The sequence below is a fragment of the Epinephelus lanceolatus genome, chromosome 3, assembly GCF_041903045.1.
Source record: "Epinephelus lanceolatus isolate andai-2023 chromosome 3, ASM4190304v1, whole genome shotgun sequence".
NCBI lineage: Eukaryota > Metazoa > Chordata > Actinopteri > Perciformes > Serranidae > Epinephelus > Epinephelus lanceolatus.
In genome coordinates this window covers 49,024,845-49,035,888 of record NC_135736.1, presented here as the reverse complement: position 1 = coordinate 49,035,888, position 11,044 = coordinate 49,024,845, and the positions used below count along the sequence as shown (strand labels likewise).

Here is an 11,044-nt window from a genome sequence, read left to right as displayed (position 1 = left end):
TATCGTTAGTCGCTTTCTATTTATTTACTTTTTATTTTATATATTTTACAACATTTATCCAGAACCCTGTATTTTACATTTAAATACCGAAGTATAAGCACAACCCTCACTGAGATTTTGTTTTGTTTGCTGTGGTAAAAAAAAATAAAAATAAAAATCAGCACTTCAAAGTTATAATTTATAACAACAGCCTAAAACCTCAAGATATTTGTTTTAATATTGTTTGTATGACTTTCAGCATTTTTTAGCTTTTTTGCTTGATAAATTTACCTCAAGAATTAATTGAGAAATTGTTTTTTTTTTGTTTGTTTCTTTTTCTACATCATCTAGTCCGTGTGTTCTTTCAATATTTATTTATTTATTTGCACTGCTTATAGTTTATGACTTATGACACGTGATTAGTAGATGTTTTATTTTTATTTTATTTTTAGTGCTGGTCATTGGTGCTTTTTTTAAAAAAAATTTATATATCTATATGACACCTTTTTACATACTTGTGTACATCCTTCAAGTTTATTTATTTATTTATTTATTTTTAAAAAGTAAGAAAACCACAAGATTTCAGACTTCTAGTTTATTCAAAATTTATTATTTTTTGGTAATCACGCAAAACAAAAACAAATCTTACATGTACAATCTGGAGATCTGGAGAATATTGCTGTCATTACATCAGATTCAGTTGAATTACATACGCTTGTAAATTAGAGATTTTCCCTTTCAACTACCTTTAAAGTAAAGAATATACCAACATATATATTTGTGCACCTTCTGAAACAGTGAAACAAACTGTTGGACTTTATATTCTCTATTACTTAAGCAGTAATTGAGTGAATGAATAACTTCAAATGTATATCAGACATTAAAACTCAATAACCAAAACAGGGTTTGGCTTTAGAATCTTACAGGACCCATCCACCACCTTCCTGCCCGCCCCACTCAGACTTTCGCTGCCTTAACTTTCATTCTTGTCCCGCCACATTTTCCCCTGACACCGATGAGTGCCATTAAACTATAATGGAGATCGGCCACGTGTCATGTCAACGTCAAAGAGTGTCTTTTTTTCGTCTGTCTGACACCGCAAGTCACTGCCAAAGTGCTAGATTTCAACTACTTCTGAGTGAGACCGGGCTCATTTGACCAAGTTGGTAATTCATTCAGATTTACCAGCATGATGAAAAAACAAGCAGTGATAAAAAGAATAGAAAGTGTTTTTTTAAAAAAATTATCCCAAGTTACAAATATTGTTTTAACAGGATAAAGTTCTGTTGTGTCGGTATGCCGGGTGCCGTAATCATGTGCTGTGAAATGAGTGTGAAAACAACTTATAATTGATATGTTATTCAAAGCCTTTATTTTCATACAAGTAATATTCATACTGGTTCAAAGAAACAATTTCATCGTATTTCCCATCTTTGCTGCGCAGCAGTTATGTGTCAGAGGAATTAAGGGCCTGTTCCAAATGAGCCCAGTCTCACTCCAAAGCTGTCAAAATCCAGCGCTTGGGCAGTAACTTGCGGCATCAGAAACCAACAAAAAAAAGGGCGTCTTTTAACGTCGGTATGATATGTGCCGGGTTGCCATTATAGTTTAACAGCACTCAGTGGCATCAGGGGGAAACACGGTGGGACGAGGATGAAAGCTAAGGCGGCGAAAATCCAAGTGGGGCGGAAAGGTCCAACAAACACAGACTTTCACGTTCATGTCCCATAAGATTCTTAAGCCAAACCCTGTTCTTTTTTTTTTTTTTAAACCTAACTATGTGTTTTTGTTGCCTAAACCCAACCATGTGTCTGTTGTTGAAGGAAAAAAAAAAGGTCAATTTGCCGCATTGTGCAAACGTAGTGCATTCCTTTTTTAGAAGCTGTATGCGAACATTACATTTCCTGTGAAAACAGAAGTGTATTTTGAAAACAGACAATGCATGTAACAGGCTGAAGTTGACACAGCGTCCCAAAACGTCAACAACCAACACACCCAGGGTACCTTGGACGTCAGATGCAGACGTGGAAAGTCCATGACCAAAACGTCACTATGTGTTGAGGTCGGAGTGAAAATGTGTTGCCCAAATAAAGGCCTGCTGAGTTCAACGATTAAGGCAAATAATAGCCCGGGGTACTAATTGAAGTTTTACAGTCGTTACATAAAACCACTGGCTGTTGTATCAATAATTCTTGAAACCTTGAGCATCATTTGGAACAAATTGTGTTTGCAAACTTTAGGATTTCTTCTAACTTCCTCTAGCTCCCAACCTCACCTGAGTGCTGAGGGAGTACACGGCCATTAATGTCCCAAGCAAGCATTAACCAAGTGGTTAATGATTAAAATAATAACATCGCACTCTGAAGACAAAAAGTTAACAATGTATGAAGTCACTGAAGATAGACATTTGTTCGCTGACATGATTGTGCATCTTTGCTTTAAAATAGCATCAACCTACTTAGTTTGATTGACAGGAGAGATGATCAGAGGTGCAGAGTTTTTACCACCATCATTCTTGCTGGGACTGAAGAATGGGAAGAGTTTCTCAGTGAAGGAGCAGCCAGTAAAGGAGTAGATAAGAGCTGCAGCATCTACGTCATAAAAGGAGACCAGACCCTCCTCATAATCCACAAACACCCCCACCTTCTGAGGACGAGACTTCAGAGAGAGACGGACTGGAGGATCGGCAAGTATGTATTCATTTCCTTTATTCAGCAATATGGTCCAGCAACCACATTCAGGGCTCATTGGTATTGCTCTCCTCCTGCTGATCGACTTTTTGACCACTCCTAAAGACCATGTGGGCTTGTCTTTAACTTGAACCTCAAAGTAAAATCTGCCTGTTTTCCTAAAACACAAATACAATTAGAAAATCTTTCTGGGTTGTTTGGAAGAATCTTCCAGTCATCCTCATGGCTCACTTATTTCCCATCATCAGACACACTGAGATAGGGATTTGCTGTATCAGGATCAAGAGTCACATCCACTGCATACTGCTGGACCCTCTTCAGCTCAGCTTCAAGCGACTTTTTCATCTCTTTACTGAGTGTCTCCACCAGCTGAGACACAGCTCTCACCACAGTTCCCTCATATGAGGTTGTACAGATGCTGACCCCTGTCCAGTCCTTGGTGGATGGAGCATCTTTAACAGATGGGAACTTTTGGAGAAGATGGAGGTGGTCTTCAGAGTGTGAGAGCTGCTTCACCTCAGTGTTTCTCTTCTTCAGCTCAGAGATTTCCTGTTCCAGCTCTTCGATGAATCCTTCAGCCTGTTTCTGTGTCCTCCTCTGCTTTGCTTTGATCATTTTAATGAGCTCATTCAGGCCTCTCTCAACAGACTCCTTCAGAGCAGTGAAGACCTGAACACCTTCTGCTATCTCTCTGTCTGCATCTTTCTCACTGAGGTCGACTGAGTGTTTGATCTCCTGAATCTTCAGTTGTCTCTTCTGGATCATCTGCTGAATTTCAGCCTCTGTCTTCCCCAGCTCAGCCTTCTTTTCTTCATATTCTTCTTTCAGAGGAACAACATCATGTGTCTTGTGGTCTGAAACAGTGCAGAGCATGCAGACACATGTCTGGTCGGTCTTACAGAACAGCTCCAGAGGTTTATCGTGCTTCGTACACATCCTGTCTTCCAGGTTCTCCACAGGGTCGATCAGCTGATGTCTTTTCAGGCCTGACATTGTCAGATGAGGCTCCAGGTGAGTCTCACAGTAGGAGGCCAGACACACCAGGCAGGACTTCAGGGCCTTCAGTTTGGTTCCAGTGCAGACGTCACAGGGAACATCTCCTGGTGTGGACACTTGTTGCTGTGAGCTGCTGCTGCTGGCTTTCTGTTGAGCTGACTGTCTGAACTGAGCGACCATCTCAGAGATGAAAGTGTTGACCTGCAGCTCAGGTCTTGTGTAGAAAACCTTTTTACACATCGGACACTGGTACTTGTCGTCAGTATTCCAGTGTTGAGTGATGCAGTTTTTGCAGAAGTTGTGTCCACATGGTGTGCTGACAGGATCAGTGAACACATCCAGACAGATGGAGCACAGAAACTGATCTTCAGATAGCAGATTGATGACAGCAGCCATATCTACACACTGAAAGCAAAGTCAAAGTACCATAAAAATGTTTGTTACGCAAGCATTTATTATTTGCATTAAAGGTGCGTATTATTACGGCAATGTTGTGAAACATTATTTGGAATTCTACAGGAATGTTACACTGAAGTGAAATGTAGATCTGACGAGTGTCATTGTGAAATGAAAAGAGTGTAACTTCCTGTTTGATTGGAGCTGTAAGTTTAGTGTTAATGCTGGTTGTTGAAACACAGTAAATATGATCAGCTGTACTCACCAGTATTTGAGTCAGTTGTTGAGGAAACACCTGATGAACTCACTTTAATGTTTCTTCAGACAGAAACACACAGACTCGTCTGGGCTGCAGCTCTGCTGTCACACTGACCAACACTGAGTTTCACTTCAGGAGTTTGACATTGAAGCTCTCCTCCTCCTCCCTTCAGTGTTGCTCCGCCTCTTACAGCAGCTCTGTTTGTGAGGTTGTGTTTCCTCCTCGAGGTACAGACATGATAATACAATGAACAAAAATATAAATGCACATGAACACTTTTGTTTTTGTTCCCATTTTTTACAGGTTTGAATGAAGGACCTAAGATTTTTTATGCACTCAAGAGATATGTGTCTCTCAAATTTTGGTTGCAAATTCTTTAAAACCGGTGTTAGAGAGCGCCCATCCTTTTTGTCCTTTTCCAGTTTGATCTCACAACACAATGACACAGATGTGTTTTGAGGAAGCGTACCATCACTTTGCTGGATGTTGAAAGGTCCATGACCAAACACTGATATGTGACAAGGTCGGAGTGAGAACGTGTTGCTTCCTTGAGGTGGTCCTTCTAAAATGACCAGTGGTTGAAGTTACTTTATATCCGTTATCCATATCCGTTACAATCGGGGAGTTGATATGTAGATGCTAGCAAGTGCTGACAAGTATGTTGACCACTCCCACTACTGTGATGTGATTGGCTGATTGGCCACATTGAAAAATGATAGACAGATACACCGCCCTCCCAGAATAACACGTACATACGTCTAAAATGGCAGCTCTTCGGCTCTGCAGGTGGATGATATTATGTGACTGAAGAAAAGACTCCAGTTTCAAAATAAAACACTTGCACAAATAGTTTCTTCTTCTACACAGGATTTTACTGCAGTTTTATTCATTACAAAATATGTTTTCATTCACTTTACAGCATCTGTTTAAGTCACTGATGTATATCAATATTTATAATGACTTTATAATGAGGACTCAGAGCTGGACTCAGTCACTTATTTAAACCAACCTATAATGTTAGAAAGCCTTTTAAATCAATGTTATCTGGTAATTATGGTTTCAAACAACTATCAAAAGTGATTTACATAAAACATCAGAAATAATGATAATAATAACAAAAGAAATGAAAAGAACGCCAAAAAATTAAACAGTATAAATTGTGAAAGAATATAATAAAGCCCAATTTCAGTTGAGTAAACAAGTCTCTCTCAAAATAAACCAAAATGTGTCTGTTACCATAAAAAAGGTGAATAAAGACATTGTCCATATTATCATCTACAGAGATCAACAGAATTAAACTCACAGAAAAATAATGTCCACACCAAGTCAGTATGATCTCATAAAGGCAAACTACAATATCAGTACAACTGCATCCATAGACCTGTAAATTAAAAACTGAAAGCAACATTAATTATCACTACATCAATGAGTACAACCAATACCAGTAAACAAATATGGTTTGCCTTTAACAAGCCTCACATTTAAAAACAAATCCGCCCTTCATACCTTTATAGTGGTTCCCAACTGGTCCAGTAACCGGGTCCAGATTTCTGCTTAGCCATTAGTTCACTGTCCACATTTTAATATATTCAGCATCAAACTTGTGTTTGGACATGCGGTCACGCTCATTTGTGTCAAGTAGCTGTCTGTCTGTTACTCACTCTACAGCAGGAAACAGCACTTCAAAATAAAAGCTGTATGCCAGAAAACTTTTTTCCAAAATAAAGTCAGTTTTTTAACAAACTTGACACGTTTGCAAGTCACCAGCGGTTCACTCAGAATGGACCTCCTATGGTCACTTAATTTCCGGTTTGTTATGAGTAACATGGTTTATTGTCTGTTAGTCTGCCTATTGTACTTTTTACCATTATTGTTTTATTGATTGTATATTGTTAACACCAACCTGCCTAGGGACAAAGGATGGAAATTAGCTACTGGCTATAATCCTGCATATTTACACAAAAGTGTTTATTAATATGTACTGTCCCTGATTTCAAAATAAATAAATCTACAAATCTACACAACCCACCAGTTGGGAACCACTGCTATAAACCAGTATTACCTGCTGTGTCATACTGTAGCATGAAAACTTTGCCTCGTATATATTTACACTAAAATGCAAAAATGAATTTAAAGGCACTGTATGTAACTTTACACATGTATTTGTTGTTTTTTATTTCCAATGGGTGAACCAGTTGTAACTTAAAAATGGAGACCTGCTCAGCCTCTAACGGCTGCCTCTAACAGCCTGTGGACTGATTTCTATGTAAAAGACTCAGGACGAATTTTATTGGGAAAATTCAAAGGATGTGATATTATACGTGTTCCCGTGCTTTGCCTCCAGGCCCCCAGGAAGTGTGCTGGGCTCTGAAGCCAATTTTTATCATGGAATTACAACAGCAGGGTCCCTCACATGACGCCCTGCAGCCCATAAAGACTTTTTCCCGCTGACTTACTTGGTGAAAAAGACATAATCAGTGGGTGCATTTTTTTGAGTGACATAGCCCACATAAAAGGATTCATTTCATTATCAGGATTTGATCCACTCCGTCTGATAACATTGCAGTCTAGAAGAGTGAATCGTTTAATTCCTTATTCATTTAACGAAGCGCTAAACTGGAAGTTGTCAGCTCGGCTGGTGGAAGTAAGCTGCTCAGCCGCACCCGGCCACCTGGTTTTGCAGTGGCTGAATTCAAGTTGCTAAAACGGCTGAGGTCTGAGCTGCCATCTTAGCAGCAGGTTGTGAAGCGGCGGGTCGGTGGGCTGTTCTAGCTAGCTAATTCGTCTCGTTTGTTGTCTGATGAACAGTAAATCCATCAAATTCAGTGCTCAGTATCATAATTTCTGTTTCCCCCTGGTGAGGAAAAAGATATCCTGTCATTACAGGAATCACTGACATGTGAAATACATTCTGATATTCTGGTTTTAGCTGGCTAGTGTTAGCTAATTATAGCTTGCTTGCTAATGCGGGGGAATTTCTAGCCAGCTAACATAGCAAAAACACTGTCTTTAGTGATTAACGTCATTTTTTAACTCCAGGACTGATCCGGCTGTAAATTAGCTATCTTGCCATTTGCAAGAGACTTTATCAGCTGATCTTATGAAGCAACCAATACCAGATCAAAACAGTGTAGCTTAGCTACAGCTAGCTTGCTGCCTTTGCTGGCTCACTTGCTAATGGTATTGCTACAAAAATACTATCTGAGTGGATACGTCAGTTAGCTAGCTTGCTGAATTATTTTCCCAGCTAACATGATTCAACATACTGACTTTTGTATGACAGATGATACTGATTTACCCACCAATAAATTATGTAATTGTATGAAGCACTTTCTACTAGCCAAGAGCGATGCTGGGGCGACCAAAGAGCTAACGGTATCTTAAGGTTAGCCATCTAGGTTGCGTCATCGCACTAGCTGATTTGCAAACGGCAAGATAGTATCGTGGAGCCAATGGTCCAAATGAAATAGAAGAACATAGCAGATTGTAATGTTATTCTAAATATGATTGTAATGTTTTTCCCAGCATTCAGTCAACATGGTGATGGTCAGTCATGGTCAGTCTTTGTGGTCATGTTTGGCTGATGCCCAGGTGTTACCCTGCGGCTACAGAGTGCAAGCAACAAGATGCTGACTGCAGTTCCCTTACCAGCCTCAGAAAGAGGTATCATTGATAATTTGTGACAGTTATGTACAGAGCTTTCTGTGAGTACAGCAATATGTATCGTTGCCAATGCTTCACTAGTCAATGACTTGCTGGTCTTAAAAAAATGATCAGACAGTTTAATTGACAGGTAAGATGATCAGAGGTGCAGAGTTTTTACCACCATTATTAGCACAGGGGCCAAAGTATGGGAAAAGTTTCCCAGTGAAGGAGCAGCCAGTAAAGGAGTAGATAAGAGCTGCAGCATCTACGTCATAAAAGGAGACCAGACCCTCCTCATAATCCACAAACACCCCCACCTTCTGAGGACGAGACTTCAGAGAGAGACGGACTGTAGGACCAGCAAGAGCGATGTACTCATTTGCCTTGATCAACCATACAGTCCAGTAACCATCCTGGGGAGTCAGTGGGACGTCTCCCTTCCTGTTGACCGACTCTCTGGCCACTCCCAAAGCCCAGCCAGTCTTTTCTTTAACCTGAACCTCAAAGTAAGATCTGCCTGAAGAGAAACTCTGCTTTCCTAAGACACAAATATAACGGGAAAATCTCTTTGGGCTGTCTGAGAGATGTTTCTTCACATCAACATGTTTCACTTGTTTCCCATCATCAGACAGGATGAGATAGGGATTTGCTGTTTCAGGATCAAGAGTCACATCCACTGCATACTGCTGGACCCTCTTCATTTCAGGCTCAGCAACCAGCCTCTTCATCTGTTCACTGAGTGTCTCCTCCAGCTGAGACACAGCTCTCACCACAGTCCCCTCATATAAAGGTGGACAGACGGTGACCCCTGTCCAGTCCTTGGAGAGTCGAGCAGCTTTCAGGGACTGAACACTCTGGAGAAGTTGGAGGTGGTCTTCAGAGTGTGAGAGCTGCTTCACCTCAGTTTTTCTCCTCTTCAGCTCAGAGATTTCCTGTTCCAGCTCTTTGATGAAGCCTTCAGCCTGTTTCTGTGTCCTCCTCTGCTTCTCCTCTATCGTTTTGATGAGCTCATTCAGGCCTCTCTCAACAGACTCCTTCAAAGCAGTGAAGACCTGAACACCTTCTGCTATCTCTCTGTCTGCATCTTTCTCACTGAGGTCGACTGAGTGTTTGATCTCCTTAATCTTCAGTTGTCTCTTGAGGATCATCTGCTGAATTTCAGCCTCTGTCTTCCCCAGCTCAGCCTTCTTTTTTTTGTATTCGTCCCTCAGAGGAACAACATCATGCATCCTGTGGTCTGAAACAGGGCAGAGTGTACAGACACATGTCTGGTCGGTCTTGCAGAACAGCTCCAGAGGTTTATCGTGCTTCTTGCATATCCTGTCTTCCAGGTTCTCCACAGGGTTGATCAGCGGATGTCTTTTCAGGCCAGAAGCTGTCAGATGAGGCTCCAGGTGAGTCTCACAGTAGGAGACCAGACACACCAGACAGGACTTCAGGGCCTTCAGTTTGGTTCCAGTGCAGACGTCACAGGGAACTTCTCCTGGTTTGGCAGCTTGTTGCTGTGAGCTGCTGCTGCTGGCTTTCTGTTGAGCTGACTGTCTGAACTGAGCGACCATCTCAGAGAACAAAGTGTTGACATGCAGTTCAGGTCTTTTTGTAAAAGTCTCTTTACACAAGGGACACTGGTAATGGTCATCAGTATTCCAGTGTTGAGTGATGCAGTTTTTGCAGAAGTTGTGTCCGCATGATGTGCTGACAGGATCAGTGAACACATCCAGACAGATGGAGCACCGAAACTGATCTTCGAACAGCAGACAGCTGGCAGTAGACATAGCTACACACTGGGAATAAGAGTCAATTCATAAAAAAGTAAATCTTTCATGATAATTAAGAGGCCCATAAACATCAGTGTATAACTATAAGAATGATGTCAGGCACTAAGAAAAGGCTGGAGGGCACAACACAACCAGTAAAGCAAGGAATGGTTGGTAATTTATCCCATAACTACTCAATATAAGGTCAGGTAGTCTGACATGCACTTAAATTAATTGTCCTTTTGACAAGTGTCAGTATGAACAGAAAAGATGATTTTTTTCTCTGAATACAGTCAAAGTTTTGTGTCAATAGACCGATCGGATCATAGAAAATGTTGTCTTCTTCACTCACCAGTGTTTGCAGAGATTCTAGCGGGTTGTTGAGAAAGACTTTCTGAATAGTCCAATTTTTCTAAAGACAGAAACACAGAGCAGCTGCAGCTCTTCTGTCTTTCTGGCAGTACTTTAGCTTCATTTCAGGAATGTGACGTTGACACTATCCTGTTTTTCCAGTTCTGCCCCTTCTCACACTGCAGCTATGTTGTTGAAGTTTAGACACAGCTGTAGTGACATACAAATGGTTAAAGACTGTTTAAATCTTTAGGGAGAAAATCAGAGCTGGAGCTGAGAATTTTCACTTCTTTATTCAGAGCAGAGAACAGAACATACCGTTTTACCAAAAGAAGCCAGTCCATAACAGTATCAAGAGACAGTAACATTTCCTTCATAGCTCAACAACAATCTTAACCTACTTTAAGGCCTGATTTTAAGTACACAAGCTAATTTTTTACCTCACTTTTTCCTCTCAAGATGAAACCCATATAGTCTGGTCGGATGCTAGGAATGCTGATCAGCGAATTGACCATGGTCATTACCATGGTTCATATTCAGTAATAAATAGTACTTTACACGGCACATACCCTGCAGTGCTGGTGCAATGTGAACTTACGTCTCATTTATGCTCCCTTTAGGTATGAAAATAGATACGTCTGTTTCAAATGTTGTAAACATCTCCACCCTCGTACCTCCATGCGTCCTTGGTGTTGGCACAGACATAGCCAATAGATTATAGACCAATAGAGTGCCCCAGTAATGATTCCTAAAACCCAGATATTACATAGCATCAGCATCACCAGTTCCCTTCCCCCGTAGTTTGTTTATAGCCTAAAGTTAGCTTTTACTTCTGGCAATTTCATTTATGCTTCAAAAATCCTCACTGAACAAAATGTATAAATATTATAAACGTTTGTTCGCCACAGAGCTTATTTTCGACAGTAATCCAAAGTCCAATGGAAAAATCCCATAGACTTTTTATCAAGGGA

At 40.6% G+C, this 11,044-nt stretch overlaps 2 protein-coding genes across 2 annotated transcripts in view; both read right to left on the bottom strand.

Annotated features, from left to right (window-relative positions):
- Nucleotides 1-593: 593 nt before the first annotated feature.
- The window catches only part of LOC117255653 (E3 ubiquitin-protein ligase TRIM21-like), a 28,198-nt gene continuing 17,747 nt past the window's right edge, over nt 594-11,044 (bottom strand). The window contains exons 2-3 of the mRNA XM_078166718.1: nt 4,327-4,541; nt 594-4,070 (exon numbers count right to left, since the gene is read on the bottom strand). Of these exons, the coding sequence (XP_078022844.1) occupies nt 2,901-4,061 (1,161 nt within the window). The 5' untranslated portion in view covers nt 4,062-4,070; nt 4,327-4,541 and the 3' untranslated portion in view covers nt 594-2,900. The remainder of the gene's footprint in view (nt 4,071-4,326; nt 4,542-11,044) is intronic.
- Nucleotides 5,124-10,158, bottom strand: LOC117255656 (E3 ubiquitin-protein ligase TRIM21-like). The gene is made up of 2 exons (XM_033624779.2): nt 10,075-10,158; nt 5,124-9,749 (listed from the first exon to the last, which is right to left on the bottom strand). Exon 2 carries the CDS (start codon nt 9,738-9,740, stop codon nt 8,103-8,105), a length of 1,638 nt encoding a protein of 545 aa, XP_033480670.2. The 5' UTR covers nt 9,741-9,749; nt 10,075-10,158; the 3' UTR covers nt 5,124-8,102.